This window comes from Oncorhynchus nerka, linkage group LG14 (genome assembly GCF_034236695.1).
Source record: "Oncorhynchus nerka isolate Pitt River linkage group LG14, Oner_Uvic_2.0, whole genome shotgun sequence".
NCBI classification, from domain to species: Eukaryota; Metazoa; Chordata; class Actinopteri; order Salmoniformes; family Salmonidae; genus Oncorhynchus; species Oncorhynchus nerka.
The window spans coordinates 30,323,706-30,344,053 of NC_088409.1; the positions used below are offsets into that span (position 1 = coordinate 30,323,706).

A 20,348-nucleotide genomic window follows, 5' to 3' on the forward strand; every position below is an offset into this window, starting at 1 on the left:
TTCCTGTATCCTGTGTACATAGACAGCTTGCACAAACATGACTGCTGTAATATTATCAGGAAATTAAGGAGGTACCATATAACAGCAAAACAGGAAACAGCAGTTTGAGCTCCATCACAGGTGACTGTGGAAGAAAAGAGAGGAAATGCATTAAAACAGATGCCGTAGAGATGAAATCCTAAAACCAAGGAAATTGGAACAGCTCTCATTCGTCAAACACAGAATACAATGTATGAGTTTGAACTGAAAAAATAAGAATGCAGAAGTACCTTTTCTGTGTTTCCTTAGTTCATGCCCAGTAATATGCCAGAGATTCACCCACTCTTACCCTGAGACGTTGCATTTGAGTACCAAAATCAAGGCCTATATATCAAGGCCTAAAACAACTAACAATGGCAGTTATTGTCTGCAAAGTTTCTTATCAGATACAGTTTGTTCACATATGCAACATAGAAAACTTAACACTCAACCATTCAAAACTTAAAAACTTAATTCACTTTGACACGTGAATCTCATGTGTATGACTTCATTCACTCATGACTACCCAGAAAGCCTTTGTCAAAAAACATAGCTTTTTGACATTATGTTTCTGTCCAACTCAGCACAAACATTATGTTTAGTTGCGAATGCTTATCAATATAGGACTGCGAGAGCTGTTTTTGTGTGAATTGTTTTGATATCGAATCAAACAACCGGTAGCATATCATCTCAGTAAGTATGTTTATTTGAAAGCCAGTCCTTTCAAAAATAGTTACATACTGAACTATGTATTTTACATTTAACAAACAAGCTGCACATATTATTGTCTAACCAAGTGAAAGTCAAACAGGATGTGAGAAATGAGGGCTGACACTCTGTAAACTGCCTTTTGACAAGAAAAGAATCAGGATAAAAACACACACGCGCGCACACACTCAACAAGTATTATTAAACAGTGACGAAATCTGAGATGCAGCCTCATCACTGTTTTACATGATCCACATTTGCATATACACTGTCCATTTGATCCATACTGTCCATCGGATCGTTTGGATCCTGTAAAGAGAAATGGAGAAATCAGGCAGGGAAGGTAGGGAAAGGTCTATCAAGAAGCTATGAGCACAACACTAAATGGCCAACATGCTAAACATATATAGTACCCACTGGCCACAGACGTCAACTCAACATCTATTTCACGTTGCTTCATTGTCATGTCATTTCAATGACGAGGAAACAACATTGGGTCAACCAGTGTGTGCCCAGTGGGTAAAGAACATTAGGTCCAAAGCTGATGACTTATCAACAGTCTACATGTACTATCTTTATAAAGAGTACTGTCAGTTTAAAACAGATCTGCTCAGGGTGCTGTAATGTACCTGGACGTTGCCATAGACGGGCTCATCAATGACCCTTGGAGGAGGAACTTGGGTGTTATCTTTCTTTGTAATTTTGACTCTGTGGAGATAGGGGAAGACAAGTATCTCACTGACACTGTAGGTCAAATCAAAGAACATATTTTAGAGTAACATTCAGAAGTAAAACTGAAATATGTCAAACTAGCAATTTACTGAAGGATGTTTCATAGTTTTAAGCATACCTTTCAGGTTTGGCCATTGGAGTCATGGTGAAATTAGCATAATATCCAGACACTTGCATAGTGACACACCTGGACCTAGAAAATCAAATTAGTTGTTATGTTAGCGAATGTGAGTAAAATGTATCTGCAATGACTAATAGAAGGCAGAGGACATCATGTTGCTATAGAAATTGATCAATGTCAGTCAAACTTGAGTGCATCCCTCTGGGGACACCCATCAACCAGACCCACCTTTTCCTGTACTTGAAGAACCAAACAATCCCCAATACAGCAACCAGTAGAACTGCAACCACTGGGACCGTGGTGGCAATATATATGGTCGTGGATAGCGCTTCCTCACACACTGTGAAAAACATTCTGATTAGGACTGATGAATATTTATTCATTCCATTACTCATTTAAATTAATATTTTTTTTACATTTTAGTCAACACTTTTATCCAGAGCAACTACGGTTAAGTGCCTTTCTCAAGGGTACATCAACAGATATTTCACAGCTCAAGGATTCGAACCACCTACCATTTGGTTACCGGCCCAACACTCTTAACTGCTAGACAACCTGCCTCCCAATGCAAAATCAAGAGACCCTCTCTCAAAATATTTGATTTGAAATGGATACAGTACCTTCAGAAAGTATTCCCACCCCTTGACTTTTTCCACATTTTGTTGTGTTTCAGCCTGAATTTTTTATTGATTAAATTGAGATTTTGTGTCACTGGCCTATACACAATAATGTCAAAGTGGAATTATGTTTTTAGAAATGTTTGCAAATTAATAAAGAATGAAAATCTGAAATGTCTTGAGTCAATAAGTATTTGTTATGGCAAGCCTAAATAAGTTCAGGAGTAAAAATCATATAAGTTGCATGGACTCACTGTGTGCAATAATACTATTTAACAAGATATTTGAATGACTACCTCATCTCTGTACCCCACACATAAAACTGTCTGTAAGGTCTCTCAGTCAAACAGTACATTTCAAACAGATTCAACCACAAAGACTAGGGAGGTTTTCCAATGCCTTGCAAAGGGCATCTATTGGTAGATGGGTAAAAAAAGCAGACATTGAATATCCCTTTGAGCATGGTGAAGTTATTAATTACACTTTGGATGGTGTATCAATACACCCAGTCACTACAAAGATAAAGGGGTCCTTCTTAACTCTGTTGCCAGAGAGGAAGTGATTTCAATTACAGAATTTAATGGTTGTGATAGGAGAAAACTGAGGATGGATCAACAACACTGTAGTTACTCCACAATACTAACCTAAATTACAGAGTGAAAAGAAGGAAGCATGTACAGAATAAAAATACTCCAAAGCATGCATCCTGTTAGCAAAAAAACAAACAAGTACATTATGTCCTGAATACAAAACATTATGTTTGGGGCAAATCTATCACAACACATCACTGAGTACCACTCTTCATACTTTCAAGCATGGTGTTGGCTGCATCATGTTATGGGTATGCTTGTCATCGGAAAGGACTAGGGAGTTTTTTTTGTTGATAAAAATAAACAGAATAGAGATAAGCGCAGGCAAAATCCTAGAAGAAAACCTGGTTCAGTCTGCTTTCCACCAGACACGGGAAGACAAATTCACCTTTCAGCAGGACAATAACCTAAAACACAAGGCAAAATATACTCTGGAGTTGCTTACCACAACAACATTGAATGTTCCTGTGTTGCCTAGTTACAGTTTTGTCGGCTTGAAAATATATGGCAAGACTTGAAAATGTCTGTCTAGCAAGGATCAACAATTCAAGCATGCAAAGCTCTTACCCAGGAAGACTCACAGCTGTAATCACTGCCAAAGCTGATTCTAACATTTATTGACTCAGGGGTGTGAATATTTAAAGATATTTCTGTATTTCATTTTCAATAACTTTACATACATTTCTAAAAATATGTTTTCTCTTTCTCAATATGGAGTAATGCATGTAGATCAGTGGAGGCTGCTGAGTGGAGGTTGGTTCATTATAATGGCTGGAATGGAGTACATGGAATGGCATCAAACAAATGGAAACCATGTGTTGGATGTATCCTTCCTGTTTGGCCCTGTCTGGGGGAATCATCGGATGGGGCCACAGTGTCTCCTGACCCCTCCTGTCTCAGCCTCCAGTATTTATGCTGCAGTAGTTTATGTGTCGGGGGCTAGGGTCAGTTTGTTATATCTGGAGTACTTCTCCTGTCTTATCCGGTGTCCTGTGTGAATTTAAGTATGCTCTCTCTAATTCTCTCTTTCTTTCTCTCTCTCGGAGGACCTGAGCCCTAGGACCATGCCTCAGGACTACCTGGCATGATGACTCCTTGCTGTCCCCAGTCCACCTGGCCGTGCTGCTGCTCCAGTTTCAACTGTTCTACCTGTTCACCGGACGTGCTACATGACCCAGACCTGCTGTTTTCAACTAGAGACAGCAGGAGTGGTAGAGATACTCTTAATGATCGGCTATGAAAAGCCAACTGACATTTACTCCTGAGGTGCTGACTTGCTGCATCCTCGACAACTACTGTGATTATTATTATTTGACCATGCTGGTTATTTATGAACATTTGAACATCTTGGCCATGTTCTGTTATAATTTCCACCCGGCACAGCCAGAAGAGGACTGGCCACCCCTCATAGCCTGGTTTCTCTCTAGGTTTCTTCCTAGGTTTTGGCCTTTCTAGGGAGTTTTTCCTAGCCACCGTGCTTCTACACCTGCATTGCTTGCTGTTTGGGGTTTTAGGCTGGGTTTCTGTACAGCACTTTGAGATATCCGCTGATGTACGAAGGGCTATATAAATACATTTTATTTGATTTAAATTTTATGTATTTGATATCATTCCATTAATTCTGCTTCAGTCATTACCACAAGCCTGTCCTCCCCAATGAAGGTGCCACCAACCTCCTGTGGTGTAGATAGGTGAGAGAGAAACAAATATTTCATCCATTTTGAATTCAGTCTGTCACACAACAACATGTGTAATAAGTCAAGGGGTATGAATACTTTCTGAAGGCACTGTATATATAGCATACATTTTAGTCCAAGACTAGGCTTAATGCGGGTCTGGGAAACTGGCCCTGAGAGTCTACTTACATTCTGTGGTGGCTAGTGGGACTGTAGTTGTGGAATCAACTGAGAAGGAGACAAAACAACTTCAGCCCATCTTTTAACTTTGACAAATACATTGTTATTGCTGTTATCAACTGTGTCAGGCAGGTTCACTGGTCATTTCTAAAGTAAACCAATATCTGATTCAGAAAAACAGTTCAAATTCTGTGTGTATGTGAAAATTCTAAGCTGAATAGTTCACCTGTGTTTGACTTGTCCATTGGTATGATTGAAATAGTCCCGGAGGTTCCTGAATGGAAAAAATACAGTAGGGATTAGTTTCCTCCATATCAAATGAATGACCCATTTCACTGAACAAAAGCACTTTACATTGCATCCTCTACTGCTTACCAGATACGTTAATGTAGACAAGTTCATTAATAAAACTGAAGTTGTTGGCTCCAGTGGCAATTCTCAAGTAGTAGGGCCCCATGTCGCCTTCGTCAATTCTCTTGATGTTCAGGGAGCAGTTTCCCTTAGTGACATTTCCTGTCATGTTGGTCCTGTTCTGAAAACTCTTGATGACAAATGTGTTGTTGGGGTGATAGAGGAATTCATTCTTGTCATTGTCATTGATGTTAAGTTTAGTATTTCCCAGGCGTTTCCAGTAGGCCTGGATAGGCTCTTTAGATGGGGACGGGGGAGAGGTAAAATTGCATGGAATGGTCACATCATCTCCCTTATTGGTAAAAACAACCTTCGGGTAATCAGCTTTCCAATCCACACCTGTGTTTGAATTAACAACAAAAGTATTAGGATTATTCAGTTCATGTTGTTTAGACATAGCATTAAAAAAACACTGAGTGCATATTGACATACAAATGAATCACATACCACTAGTGCCAGAGGCCTGAGACAAAATTAGCATAATCTCAATCCATATCAATGGGCTCATCTGGTCCAACAGAGAGATTTGAAAGTTAATTCTAACTAATGACGCACCAGATTCCTAATATCGTTTACATGTTGTGTTAAAGATGCCTGGTGTCAGATGGCACTCCCATCAGAATTGTGTCAACCAAATACAACATTACCACTGACCAACAAGCATAGCATAGACTGTAAAGCACTGGGAAATAATGTTGGTTCAGCAACAACAAAATAAAAACCCAAATCTACGGAGGATACTCACTGTGTTGTGAAAAGAGGTGCCCAAACAGGAGGCTACAGGTCCAAGGAAAACACCAGCAGTGACCATGGCACCGGCACACATTTTAAAAGCCAACTGGTTCCAATAAAATGAGTGACAAGCAGTTATAACGAGAGTGGTGTCAAAAGTGTTGCATGTATATTTCCTGTTACTTAACAATGATGGTGATTGAAAAAAAAGGAATTAGAGGAAGTTTTGTGTAAATGTGTAAACTGAAGGTGACTGTTGGCTAATTACTTGAGAAACAGCTAGCACATAACATTCTGAGAACCATATGTTTCTTAGAGCTTGGTGAGAGTGTGGTTGTCCTATGGTTATTTTGAATACAACCTTCCCACAACATTCTGGGAACGTTGCAGGATACCCAGATGGCACATTACGTTTTGAGAACCGTATGTTTCTTAGGTGGGAATTTCATTTCGGTTTCTACAGGTTTCCTCGCGGTCCTATTAAACTCAAGTTCTCAGAACTTTCAGAGAATGTTAAGAAACAACGTTCTTCTGTGGGAATTTCAGTACTTCAACATAATGTTTTCTGCAGGTATTCCTCATGGTTCTATTTAAAGTCATGTTCTCAGAACATTAAGAAAACTTTACATAAAAACCAAAATACATCTTTTAAATGTAAAAACATTCCGTCCTCAACGTCAACAAAACTCTTTCTATCGACACCTAATCTTAATGAGCGCTTGTTCCCTTTGAAATTGGGCCTGTTTGTACATCCTGGTGGCGCAGTGGACTAATTCCATGAATAGAAAACAGAAGATCATAGGTTTGAATCTCAACGATGCCTTGCTATAACAATAAAAATCCCTAAACAAATGAATTTCCATGTGTTCAAAACAGTTAACCCAAACTAGGCCAACAGTGTTATTGAAACATGTTCTCAGAATGTTATTTAATTACCTTCAAATAGCCTATCATTTTTGTTCTCAAAATGTTAATAAAACCTCCCAGGAAAACTTTCAGGGTTCCAAAATGAAACATTCTCAGAACCTCCCTGTACCCTAAAAATTAACATTCCCAGAACAGGCTACATTTTCTCTTCCGTTAACAGAACGTTTAAAAAACAACGTTTTACCAGTCAGGAAACGTATGGCTTCGTTCCCAGAACCAATGGGTAACTAAAAATGTACATTCCCACAACTTTCAAGGAACCAAATGTGCTGATGAGTCTTTCTATCTCTATCAGTAAGGGAGATATGAGAAAGAGAGATATGACACAGGGTATACAGTGTTGAACTGTAAACACAATCATCTCTAACCTGTGGTTGCTGAAGAGATTTTGTCATGCTGAAAATGAGTCATGAGGCTTCCATTGCACACAAGGTAGAGCTCTGTTAGCTAGGTACATGGTGTTCTACTAGAGAGGGGCTACCACGGGGTGGGGATTGTGGGGTAGTGAGTATGAATGTAACTGACGCATGATCAGGAACGCAGAAAAATATTATCTCATATAATCTCTCTGCCTTTCTCTCATCCCTGTCTCGATCTCTCTATCCCTCACACCTCTCTGTCTTTCTCTCAACTCTTTATCGCTCACCCCTCTCTTTCTTTCGCTCACCCCTCTCTGGAACTTTTAAAGTAGGAAAACAAAACCACTTTTATATTGTTTAGGCCTTTGCAAGGTCAATGATGTAAACATACACATTAAGTATTTCTGATATCCACATCCAATTGACATTTGCTCACACAAACCTACATTGGAAACCACAGTGGGTTTGACTCATATCTATATATTTTTTTAAACCTCAGAGTGTAGGTAGAGCATCAGGAAATGAACTTAAGGAAGTAAAGTTGGTTATTGTAATTGTTTTGCAGTACTATTTGGGGGCATAAGGTAAGACTTTAATGACAAATTTAGTATATTTCTTCTCTGAATCTCTTATCTGGATGAAACTTTTAGTATCATACAACATGCTAAAGAATGACTACCTTTCACATTGTCCTAATTGTGATCATCCTTCTCAAAGGTAATGGTTTTATCTTGTTTGGGTTTTAATTGAGTTTTGTGCAGTTGGCAGACACAAACCCCAATGTTAACTATAGGAGAGATCTAAACAGGTGCATCTAGTTTCACTCTTTTGTCTTGATGGCAAAGAAAGTCATCCTCTTGACAGGAATCTAGTTATTTATAAAATGGGTGGTTTGAGCCCTGAGTGCTGATTGGCTGACAGCTGTGGTTTATCAGACCGTATACCACAGGTATGTTAAAACATGTATTTTTACTGCTCTAATTACATTGGTAACCAGTTTATAATAGCAATAACGCACTTCAGGGGTTTGTGATATATAGCCAACATACCACGGCTAAGGGGGCTGTGTCCAGGCACTCCGCATTGCGTTGTGCGTAAGAACAGCCCTTAGCCGTGCTATATTGGTCATATACCACACCCCCTTGGTCCTTATTGCTTAATTATACCATAACGAGAATATTTGTCACAAGTATTTGTCTATTCTGTTGTCCAGTCCCTCATCAAGCTTTCTGCCGTGTATGGGTGGACCAGAACCCTGTGGTGACCAGCACACTGGGCCAGAAAGTCTCCATGGGATGCCGTGTCATGTCGGACAGCGGGGAGCTGATCACTGGCTGCAGGACAGAGTGGTACATCAACACGGCCACACATGGCCAGAGGAAGGTGTGGAGGGAGATGGGTGACTTGCCCCGATTCAAGGGCAGGTTTCAGAAAACCTACGACCTGAACACAACAGATACAAGCCTCCTGATGACCTGGTTAGAGCTGAATGACATAGGCTATTACTTCTGCACTCTGCAGTGCTGCGTCAATGGGAAGGACAAGCAGTACCATGGCAATGGGACAAGACTCCTGCTCAGCGAGGCTACACACACACACCTTATGGGTTAATATTTACCTCAGTTATCCCAGGTAACACAACATTTTTCACATATTAGGCCCAAAAATATCACATTTATTCCCTTACTATTGTATTGCTCAAAAATGTATCACGTTATCATACAGATGATGTTGACCTTCCCTTTGTAGTTAATGTTTTCAAAATTATTTTGGTTTTTTTAAGGTGCAGAAGAGAATACTTCAGAGATGCAACTTTTCTTTTTCTCCTTTTTGGCAGTGAAGCTGTTGGTCATCATAGTGCTTGGAAGCCTCACAATCAGTTCTTAAAGATTTCATTTGGAGGATTTAATAAAGGTTCAATTTAAAAAATGTTAAGTACTTATTCAATTCATTAATGGAAAAAGGCCCAACATATTGTATTAGTTTGTACTTTTAGTATTGCACTGAATCTGCATTTCACAGACCACTTCCATTCAGCATACCACCCTGCATACCACTGCTGCCTTGCTTCTGAAGCTAAGCAGAGTTGGTCCTGGTCAGTTCCTGGATGGAAGACCAGATGCTGCTGGAAGTGGTGTTGGAGGGCCAGTAGGAGGCACTCTTTCCTCTGGTCTAAAAAAATATCCCAATGCCCCAGGGCAGTGATTGGGGACACTGCCCTGTGTAGGGTGCCGTCTTTCGGATGGGATGTTAAACGGGTGTCCTGACTCTCTGAGGTCATTAAAGATCGCATGGCACTTATCGTAGGGGTGTTAACCCCGGTGTCCTGCCTAAATTCCCAATCTGGCCCTCAAAACACCATGGTCACCTAATAATCCCCAGTTTACAATTGGCTCATTCATCCCCCTCCTCTCCCTTGTAACTATTCCCCAGTTCGTTGCTGCAAATGAGAACGTTTTCTCTCTCAGTCAATTTACCTGGTAAAATAACGGATAAATAAAATATTTTTTAAATCATAGTGTGGGAGGAAATGTGAAGAGTTAGGTTTGGGTGTAGCATGATAAAAGAGCAGTTTAGACTAGTTAGCTGTAAGCCTTGTCCATCATAAGAAGCCACGAATATGAATGAAGGCGTTTCACTTTCAAACGCTTATGCCAGACTGACCATGTGTAGCCTAGCTTTATACAGTAGAAATAGTTGTCTTGTAAAACCCCTAGGTGGTGTTAAAATGCTCCTGTTGCCTAGGAATTGCGGCTTTCAACCCGACATAAAAACCCGAATGTAGGCCACACACAAAACAGTAAGGTTCAGTCATATGACTGACTCACAGGAAGAACTTTGGTCGTGAGGTTTAAAGTGGGCAGAGCATAACAGTCTCACACAACATGGATTCCTGCCTGAACTGGGAAATGTCCTAACTCCTGTGTATTGAAGGATATTCCATTGAAAGTCGGAGCGCAGCGCATCATAAACATAATATTGAAAGGAAGGTAAAACGAACTTTATTTTTATAACAAACAAATTTAGCGGGCACACCGTTTTCACGAGGAGGGATGTTTGTGTTTTACACTTCGTGTCATTAGTGAGAATATACATCATGGACACTCTACAGGAGAACGGGCTACAGCACTCACCTGCACTCGATATTCCCGGTCGTGAAAGTACGGCCAAAGAACACGGAGTACATGGGACTCCCCTTAAAACAAAGGGAAAGCATGGGACAACTAAAATAAGTTCACCAGTCAATAATGTAACGGCGGAGTCTGGGAACCAACAGATAGTATCACTGGTAAACGCACCTGCACTACCCACGACACCACTCGAATTACCTGGCGTTATGGACGCAGAGGGGAGAGTCGACGAGTCCAGGCTGCGGATGCACATTTTCAAGAATGGTAAGGATGGGATACGATATCCTAAAGAGAAATTGATGGGCATGAATCACTGCCAATTCATAATTCAACATTAATTGATTTAATATTCAAACATTATGGGCCAGTAAGCTGGTGCCAGTTTAAATTAAGTAAAGTTAAATTGTTTCCCAGATATTGCTCTATCAATATCTACAAGTCAAGAGGAAGTCAAGTGATGTTTGCCCGAGGAGCTAGCTGACTGCACTACAGTTCAACCATTCTCCAGAAAGCCATGTAATCAAACCTCACTGAGACGCCTCAAGCAAAGACGTTTAGAAACCGACAATGGTTTGGTTTTACAGTTACCAGTCAAGACCTTTGGTGTGATCTGACAGATTATTTACAGAGGGAGGAAAAATCATGATTCACATGAAATCCATCAGTCATGGTTTGTGGGTATGACATCAACAGTCTACACACATCTGCTCCCGAGGGAAAACAAGAGGGGAGTGTATGAATGGGTGAATAGCTGGGGACTGTATACTTAATTGCTTCTATCTGCATCAATGCTCCATAAGTAAGTTGCAGTCACCGGTACACTCAGGGCCTTCACTCACATGTTTTCAAGCTCAAGGTGAAAATGGACCCTAACATCAGATCTAGGATCAGATTATCAACTACCAATCATAATCTTAACCATTTAGGGATGACAAAATATCTGACCATGTATCAGTGGTTAGGGGACAGCTACAGTATATGACCAAGATGTAGGAATCCGAGTGCATAGGGTTGACTAAACACTGAACCCCCAGGGCTTCGTCATGCTGAAAAGCTCAGAGAGAGTCATGAGTTTTCCAATGCACCAAAGGTAGAGTTCTGTGAGCTAGGTACATGGTACACTGCTACAGAGGGGTTACTACTGTGACTGTGTGTTTATCAAAACACTTAATCAGGAACATGGACCCCCCCCCCCCCCCCCCCTCTTTCATTGATGCACATTCCTTCTCTCCTCTGGTGCGATATCATTAGCTGAAATGACTATGGTGCAAAAACATTATATAACGATCCCTGTCAGAGTTCTAAGGGGGCTAAAGGTCTCCATGCTGGGGATCAAGACTTGTTTTGCACACTAACCATTATAAGCCACTCATTCCTTGAGAAGCCTAGTTTGTTTAGGGATTAATTCGCTAGAAGGAATAAATTAGCCACTTTATCTCACATTTACATTTAAGTCATTTAGCAGACGCTCTTATCCAGAGCGACTCCCGAGTTGTAGTGTCTTAGACCGCTTCACATCTCAGTGCTAGAGGCATCACTACAGACCCTGGTTCGATTACAGGCTGTATCACAACCGGATGTGTTTGGGAGTCCCATAGGGTGGCGCACAATTGGCCCAGCGTCGTTAGGGTTTGGCCAGTGTAGGCCGTCATTGTAAATAAGAATTCTTTCTTAACTGACTTGCCTAGCTAAATAAAAAAAATAAAAAAAAATCTAGTCAGAGGCCAATTGATCCAATAGCTTATCTTTTAAATTTGAGATCTAGTCTAGTGTTCACCCTCCTGTAAAATTATGCAGAAGTCCTTGTCTCAACATTATAACCTGAGTCAACTCTGCTGAAAAGCTAGAGACCTACCAGTCCAGAACACCAAGTGGAGAGGCTGTCCTTCTCTCACCTGTCCAGTTGTTTCCCATCAGTGAGGAAAAGGAACACGCAGGAGGAAAGAAGCCATTGTAAAGTATCTGGACTCAACCTGTGCTGTATGTGTCTAGGTGGTATGTCCCCTTCGGGGCGTGGCCAGGTGTGGCGTTTCCTGTTTGGGATGTACCCCTGCAGCTCCACCTCTCTGGAGCGCCCCCTACTGCAGGAGCAGCTCAACGTCCGCTACCACTCCATGAAGAGGAAGTGGCAGCAGCTTTTTCCTGCCGCCGTCCGACTGCGTATAAATGGCACCGATGGTAGGGCCCGGATGTAGATCAACTTATACTCCTTTCTCTCTCTCTTGCTATCTATTGTTGTTCAGCACCTCATTCTAGACTCATCAACTTTATGCTGGAATCTATGAGCTCAACCAATTTAGTAAATTCTCCCTGGTTTCCTCCTGTAAAGTTGCTTCCTTCACTCACGCTCACCTGCCTCCCATTCTCTTCCTCCCTCCCTGTGTGTGTTTCTAGCTGAGTTGGTGGCAGCGGTGCGGTACTTCGATGTGAGGCAGGACAGGGTCCAGCTGCAGACTCAGATCCAGAGTGACGAGGTCAAGGAGAGGCTGTCCTTTCTGGAGCTACAGGCCCAGGTAAACCACCAGCCTCAGAAAGTACACACAGAACCCCCTGAAAAGTACATGGTTTAACTGCTTCTTCCTCTTTACATTTTTGAGTGTAAGAGATCAAAATTACCATACACCTTCCCTATTGACTATTCATAGTTAATATGTTCAGCAGAAGTGCTATGCGTTGAAAATGTACTAAGGTAATTTAGCTTGGGGCTGTTGTCAGTTTATATTGCACCAGGATACGGGTGTTAGGCTACAAACTGTGTGTTTTAGTCATGAACATGTCAATATAATCCACTCTGTCATTTTATTACTGAATATTATATATATTATTATATTTTACAATCTCTTAACAGCTGGTCACACTCTCAGAGGTTGACATGTCTTGTTACATACCTTTACAGTCTACAGTATGTTACAGACTGAAGTCTGAGATGATGACATAGTCCATCTGACCACTAATATCTTTGTTTCTCTGAACCCAGGTGTTGTTTGAGCGGGTGACCTTTGATCTGGAGGAGCTCCAAGAGGCCATCCGAATCATCGACAAGGACGTGCCTCGGACAGACAGAGACCTACCCTACTACTCGTGAGTGGCTTTAGTTCATTATCAACTTCAGTCTCTGTACAGAGACAGAGCGCCAATGAAATTCTCACCGATGAATTCTCAGTACTTTGTGGTGATCAAATAGTAAGTCTGTAGCCAGAGTCTACGCCCCTTCGTCGGAGATTGGTCACCAGTAGGGATTCTTCAATGAAGTGCTTGTTGTCATTCAATGAGAGATGACTCGTCCTCATGCACATTTTCTTTCACTTGAGAAATACTGCACCAAACATTCTAGTCAGATACAAAATTGCACGATTAAGATCTCTTCTGGAAATCCTCAAAATTAATGACAGATTTCTTGAGTTACCTTAAATAATCCTGACTTTTTTGAGGAAGTGTACTCTGGCTACGGCGTCTCAAAATGGACAAACACAACTCTTGCCACTTTTTTTTTTTTTTTCTCTCGTTTTTTTCTCGTTTTTCAAGCGGATGTTTTTTATTGGAGTAAGTGATCACATTAGTTTGGTTTCGGTTAGCCGAGCTCGGCTAGCTGCCAGGCGAACTAAAGCATGCTGATGCCTTTACAGGGAACATTGCTCAATACAGAAACAGGAAGCTTTACAGGATTTCTGTTTAAACTCCTCTGTCAGGCTGTCGGCTACAAACAGTTCAACACTTAAATCAACAGGGCATATTGGAGTAGGGCCTTAGGTGTTCGTTCTGTCAACATGTGTAAGCAGTGACACACTGACTACCAGTTGGTTTTAGAATAAGAAGGCTGTGTCGTTACAACGTTCGTTTTTTTTAGCTTGACATTACAACCCATATAAAGCCAGTAGGCTACATGTAGCTGCTCATTTTAAGGATCAGTCTTTTTGTGTGAGGTATCAGTCTATTTGATCTTATTTGTTTTAACGAGGGTTGCAAAACTACTGGTAATTTACCAAAGTTATCAGATTTTGTCAAATTAACTGTTAAAATATATCACTAGCCACTTTAAACAATGCTACCTTATATAATGTTACTTACCCTACATTATTCATCTCGTATGCATACGTATATACTGTACTCTACATCATCGACTGCATCCTTATGTAATACATGTATCACTAGCCACTTTAACTATGCCACTTTGTTTACTTTGTCTACATACTCATCTCATATGTATATACTGTACTCGATACCATCTACTGTATGCTGCTCTGTACCATCACTCATTCATATATCCTTATGTACATATTCTTTATCCCCTTACACTGTGTATAAGACAGTAGTTTTGGAATTGTTAGTTAGATTACTTGTTGGTTATCACTGCATTGTCGGAACTAGAAGCACAAGCATTTCGCTACACTCGCATTAACATCTGCTAACCATGTGTATGTGACAAATACAATTTGATTTGATTTAATTACCAAAATTACTTTATCTATGGTAACTTTAAAAAAAATAATATAAAATAGTGATCTTTTCTTAATCTTTACATCTGTGTGTCCATATTGTCCATTAGTTTCTAGTGCAGCGTTTCCCAAACTAGGGGTTGCGACTGAAAGAAAAAATAATCATAATTGCTCTTGGTTCGTAGAACTGGGGTTCTGTCAGTAGCCTCCTAGATACAGTTGTAATAAACAGCGCAGTTTCTGTTTTCTTCCTACAAATGTGTCTCAACATCTTTTACGGTTTAAGCTACAAAATATTATGACCCCTTCACTGAAAGATAAGGAATACGTATGTGACTTCTGTTTCCCTCAAGCTGCGCAGGACTCATTAGAACAGAGTGGACAAGACCAGGCTCTAAATCAGACTGGGGGGAAAATAATATCAATGATCTTTTCTACACAGAATACCATAAGAAATGATTGCCTGATGATCTTCTGAACTTCCCAATACTTTTCTGATGCATTTGTCACCTCAAACCATACTTCCTTTAGATTGAAGTACTATCAAACTGATTTGTAATAGACTGCCATAGACCCAATTTAAAAAAAAAAGTCAACATTGGCCTTTGATTACATCACTGTTTTTACATGGTTGGGTTGCAAAACAAAAAGAGAGTTCTGGAAACCCTGTTCTAGTGGATAGACCATATGGTTCAGGAGAAAATGGCGTACATAATGGGAGAAAAAGCATCTTAAATAGAATGACATTGTTTGCAATTACCTCTTCAACTCTTCCAACTATTTACTTTTTTCACAACTGCCACCAGTTCGGCCCCAAAACATTTACAACAAAGACATATCGACATACCCATAGTAAATAAAAGCATATAAAAAAAGATAAAGGACATTCCATGCTGAAACCCTCATATTAAATACTAACTGTATTCATAAATGAATGGGTTTTATTAAGGATTATGTTTAACAGCTTTGTCACATTTAAACATCTTATTTTATCTGTTACATGTTATGAAAATTACCTAAAATCATAGAAAGTGTTCTAGTAGTGTACTGGTAAAGTACCTTTTCTCCCTTTGCAACCCTAGTGATTTTGTTTTGTTTGCTTTTACAGGGGTGAAGGTTTGGGCAATCTGCTGGTGTTGAGGGATATTCTCATCACATATGCTGCTTTTCACCCAGGTAATCTTTCTTTCTCTCTCCTATTGTCTCTTTCTCTTCTGTCTCTTTCTTTCTTTTCTCACTCTCTGTTTATCTTTGATCCTGCCTATCTCAGTTTTTAGTGCTGCAAATACTGTATACTGGTCATGAGCCGGTTGTCACCCAACCACTGAAAGGATGTTTCGTTAGAGAGCCCTCTAGTGGAGAAATATATGTTGGCGGAGTAACATGTCACACAATCCTAACTTGACAAATGTGTGTGTACGTTTTCGCCCCTATCTGCTATGGAAGTAAATGCATAACTTATGAGAAATTTACACGCATGTTCAGATTATCCCCTTATTCTTAGTAGGAAGCTAAAGTAACTATTTACTTACTTTCTTCATGCTGATGTGATGGGGGTCAGAGGTGAGCTATGCCCAGGGGATGAATGACCTTTGTAGCCGATTCCTGGAGGTGCTGGACTCTGAGGTGGACACCTACTGGAGCTTCTCCTACTACATGGAGAAGTTCTCCAAGGACTTCCGCGCTGACGGCCTGCACAGGAAGATAGGTTTGTTATTAGTTTTAATTGTTGTTTTTTATTTATTTGTCTGTCTTCTCTGTACATGTGTAATAATATGGTAGACTTGATAATAAGGTAATGTTATTAACATTTTGATTGTTGTCACTCAGAGCTGGAGGCAGCACTGCTGAAGGAGTTAGACCCTCAGCTCCACACCCACCTGATAACAGATAGCATGGAGAGTTTCACCTTCTGTCACAGGTACACAACACACACGCATATACTGCATTTGTATGTGTTTGCAGTACATACTTTTTCCACATACCATGTAGTGTATGTGGACACCTGCTAGTCGAATATCTTATTCTAAAATCATGAGCATTAATATGGAGTTGGTCCCCTCTTTGCTGCTATAACAGCCTCACCTTTTCTGGGAAGGCTTTCGACTAGATGTTGGAACATTGCTGCGGGGCCTTGCTTCCATTCAGCCACATGAACATTAGTGAGGTCGAGCACTGATGTTGGGCGATTAGGCCTGGCTCGCAGTTGGCATTCCAAAGGTGTTCGATGGGGTTGAGGTCAGGGCTCTGTGCAGGACAGTCAAGTTCTTCCACACCGATCTTGACAAACCATTTCTGAATGGACCTCGCTTTGTGCATGGGGGCAAAGTCATGCTGAAACAGGAAAGGGCCTTCTCCAAACTGTTGCCACAAAGCTGGAAGCACAAAATCATCTAGGATGTCATTGTATGCTGGAGTGTTAAGATTTCCCTTCATTGGAACTAAGGGGCCTAGACCATTATGGCTCCTCCACCAAACCTTACAGTTGGCGCTGTGCATTGGGACAGGTAGCGTTCTCCTGGCATCCTCCAGACTGCCAGATGGTGAAGCGTGATTCGTCACTCCAGAGAACACGTTTGCACTGCGCCAAAGTCCAATGGCTGCGAGCTTTACACCACTGCAGCCGGCGCATGGCATTGGTGATCTTAGACTTGTGTACAGCTGCTTGGCCATGGAAACCCATTTCATGAAGCTCCCAAATAAAATGTATTGTGGTGACATTGCTTTCAGAGGCAGTTTGGAACTCAGTAGTGAGAGCTGCAACCGAGGACAGACAATTTTTACGCGCTTCAGCACTCGGCGGTCACGTTCTGTGAGCTTTTGTGGCCTACCACTTCGCGGCTGAGCCGTTGTTGCTGTTAGACGTTTCCACTTCACAATACAGCATTTACAGTTGACCGGGGCAGCTCTAGCAGGGCAGAAATTTGATGAACTGACTTGTTGAAAAGGTGAAATCCTATGACGGTGCCACGTTGAAAGTCCAATGAGCTCTTAAGTAAGGGCCATTCTACTGCCAATATTTGTCTATGGAGATTACATGACTGTACTCGATTTTATACACCTGTCAGCAACAGGTGTGGCTGAAATGGTAGAATCCACTAATTTGAAGGGGTGTATTTGCATGAAATGTGTATACTTACATTTATGTGTGTCCCCTCTCCCAGATGGCTGCTACTGGGTTTCCAAAGGGAGTTTGAGCACTGTGATGCCCTGCGTCTCTTTGAGATCCTGAGCTGTGACCACCTGGAGCTCATCTCCCAGCAGGTGGACCGCGCCCGCTACCAGGAGAGGATCGCCCGCAGGCAGAGTATAGGTGAGACCGTAGTCACAGTATAGGTGAGACCGTGGTCTCCTGTGGCCATCCTTCCAAGTTCCAGGCTAGTGAGTCAGTGACATGTCACATGTGTGACAGTACATAAACACTGCAAAGCATGGTTCCAAATACACAATATATTGTCAAGTAGAAATGTTTAGGAGCAACAACGGCTCAGCCACGAAGTGGTAGACCACACAAGCTCACAGAACAGGACCACCGAGTGCTGATTTTGGAATGAGATGTTCGACGAGCAGGTGTCCACATACTTTTGGTCATGTAGTGTATATGTCCATACAATTGGTCATATGAATTTACAGAAGCCCGTTTTGGTCCTTCTGTATTTGCTTATAACAATGGTATGTTGTCCTTATTGTGATTTGTTTGTGTTGTAACGAATGCTCTGGGATTGTTCCAGAGGATAAACCAGTGTCTGAGGCACAGGCCGTCAACACAGAATTCACCTTTGAACTCTTCATCTGTGCCACCATATTATTGGACAACAGAGATGCCCTGCTGAGGTGTAGGAACGATGTGCAGCTCATCCAGTTCACCAACAGGTGTGTGTGTATCTGCGTCTGTCCATCATCAAAAATATTCGCCTTGTCATTACAAAGCAATACAACCAGACTCATCAGTCTTTCGCTCCGTGTTTCTCTCTGTGCAGTTTGCAGGGAACTCTGGACCTGAACCTCACCCTGAAGAAAGCAGAGGAGCATTTCTACAACTACTGTAAGCGCTCTGCTTGGGACTATATGAACGGCCGCTGCAGGACAAGTAAAAACAAGGAGGGACACTTCTTGTTCCAGCTCCGCAGCTTCTTCTCCTGAACCCAGATCAGTCTTTAACTTAACCTCTTGAACATTCAGCTACAACCTGTAGTAACTGTGGGGTGGACTCAAAACAAGGGACATATTTCCTAAGATGAGTGTGTGCTATTTACATGTCTTGTCCATTAATGTTGAAGCATTCATATTTCTGTGGGATCTACCTTGAGTGAGTGATGCTGCTTACTTACCAACAATTCTATCAATTTGGACTGTCTTTGTTGTTGTGTCTGATTATGCTAATTTCTATCTATTTAAAACATATCTATTTATTATTTAGAAAGGTGTCAATGAACGGGTAGAAAAGTGTGCAACGCTGAATTGGTTACATCACCTGGAGTTTGGCCGTCTTGATTTCTATGTTTTTCTTGGTGAGTTTAGAAGAAAGCACTGTTTACACAATGATATAATAATTAGGACTATGATGTGGCCAAAAGGTGTTCTCACCCTTGATCTGAGATTCAACTATATAATATGTGATACTACTGGAAGAAAACAAGTCTTGGAACTACATCAAGACCACATGTAGCAACAGTTTGCATGTGTTGTGACTCCCTGCTATTGGTAAACATAGAAATATAATTACGGGGATGCCTGTTCTAGTCAGTCTATTTCTAAAGGTATAAAATAGGACGCCAGCTGACCTATGTGTCATAGTGGACCTGTGTGACAGGAGTAGCTGTTCGTTGGTTCAGTTCTGAGCATGTCTGTCACAATCTTGCTTAGTGAAAGTTTGATGTTAGTTTGTTGGTGATTTAAATGTTTTATTCTGATCCAGCTAATTGCCATTGAAGGAGATGTCACTTTCAGGTGTCCAGTGCTTTTAGGCAGATAGTGAACATGTAATTCCGAGTATAATTGGGTTTGGAGCAATTCATTAAAAAAATCTTTACAAACGAAGGCCACTAGTGAGGAGGAGGATTATTTCCAGATGTTTCACTGCTTGACATTTCAGTTCCTCGACCTGCGAGTTAGAGTGAAGAATAGGTTTCCACATGTTGGAGGGACAGGCTTGTCATTGTATGTACGGACTGTTATTATATAAGGGTTAAATGTAATAAACTGTGGGACATTAAAGATGTGTGAATCTTTTCTTCATTTAACCTTTTTAGAATAGCCTTAGTGTGACCTTGACGTAAGCCCTTGGTGAATGCTTTCATGGTTAGGGTAGTATTTTCATGGAGCATGCTATGAAAGGTTCAGACAACTATATATAAAAAAAAATATGCTTAATTTATTCCAAAATACTTTAAATTCATTACATCATGTAATTTACTGTACAAACTAGAATGTGCTTTGCTGCTTGCGGTCCTGCTTTTCTAATGAATGTGAATCCACAGGCCGGCTGCTGGTAGGAGATATCTGTAGTCTTCTCACAGTGCTTATCTCACTGAACAGCCCCCAGACCATGTGAATCAAATTTAACATGCCCTGAGAAAACCTCCTTACTCTGAACAAGATAAACTTGTTTCACTTTTTTTTTATAAAACAGGAATTAAGATAACGTGTAGAGAGAAAATACAACAGTCTTTTCTAATTTCTATTTTTATTCACTGAAAAGGGCATACAG

The 20,348-nt window shown here is 40.9% G+C and overlaps 2 protein-coding genes across 5 annotated transcripts; one reads left to right on the forward strand and one right to left on the reverse strand.

Moving 5' to 3' along the window:
* Positions 1-706: 706 nt before the first annotated feature.
* On the reverse strand, positions 707-6,667 carry LOC115140852 (myelin-associated glycoprotein-like). Of its 3 annotated transcripts, XR_003865300.2 has the most exons (9): positions 5,799-6,667; positions 5,018-5,392; positions 4,869-4,916; positions 4,652-4,690; positions 4,424-4,462; positions 1,808-1,919; positions 1,577-1,651; positions 1,356-1,434; positions 707-1,035 (listed from the first exon to the last, which is right to left on the reverse strand). XR_003865300.2 is itself a non-coding variant. In XM_029679281.2 (8 exons), exons 1-8 carry the CDS (start codon positions 5,559-5,561, stop codon positions 961-963), a joined length of 864 nt encoding a protein of 287 aa, XP_029535141.1. In that variant the 5' UTR covers positions 5,562-5,750; the 3' UTR covers positions 707-960. The 3 variants fall into 3 exon arrangements, 1 of the variants encoding a protein (XP_029535141.1); XR_010465752.1 differs by lacking the exon at positions 4,424-4,462 and having other exon boundaries at positions 5,799-6,404; XM_029679281.2 differs by lacking the exons at positions 4,424-4,462; positions 5,799-6,667 and adding an exon at positions 5,501-5,750.
* Positions 6,668-9,864: 3,197 nt separating this feature from the next.
* Positions 9,865-19,855, forward strand: si:dkey-238d18.4 (TBC1 domain family member 15). Of its 2 annotated transcripts, none has more exons than XM_029679252.2 (10): positions 9,865-10,466; positions 12,195-12,380; positions 12,597-12,715; positions 13,180-13,283; positions 15,747-15,814; positions 16,200-16,346; positions 16,469-16,559; positions 17,803-17,951; positions 18,370-18,511; positions 18,590-18,737. In XM_029679252.2, exons 1-10 carry the CDS (start codon positions 10,169-10,171, stop codon positions 18,639-18,641), a joined length of 1,356 nt encoding a protein of 451 aa, XP_029535112.1. In that variant the 5' UTR covers positions 9,865-10,168; the 3' UTR covers positions 18,642-18,737. The 2 variants fall into 2 exon arrangements, with proteins under 2 accessions (XP_029535112.1, XP_029535110.1); XM_029679250.2 differs by having other exon boundaries at positions 9,870-10,466; positions 18,619-19,855.
* The last annotated feature ends 493 nt before the right edge of the window (positions 19,856-20,348 follow it).

Coding starts and splice junctions, on each gene's coding strand:
- si:dkey-238d18.4 (XM_029679250.2), top strand. CDS start 10,169: ATGGACACTCTACAGGAGAACGGGCTACAGCACTCACCTGCACTCGAT. Junction 13,284..15,746: donor AGAGACCTACCCTACTACTC/GTGAGTGGCTTT, acceptor TTGCTTTTACAG/GGGTGAAGGTTTGGGCAATC. Junction 15,815..16,199: donor ATATGCTGCTTTTCACCCAG/GTAATCTTTCTT, acceptor GATGGGGGTCAG/AGGTGAGCTATGCCCAGGGG.
- LOC115140852 (XM_029679281.2), bottom strand. CDS start 5,561: ATGAGCCCATTGATATGGATTGAGATTATGCTAATTTTGTCTCAGGCC. Junction 4,691..4,868: donor AATGGACAAGTCAAACACAG/GTGAACTATTCA, acceptor TCTCCTTCTCAG/TTGATTCCACAACTACAGTC. Junction 1,036..1,355: donor CCGTCTATGGCAACGTCCAG/GTACATTACAGC, acceptor TTCTCTTTACAG/GATCCAAACGATCCGATGGA.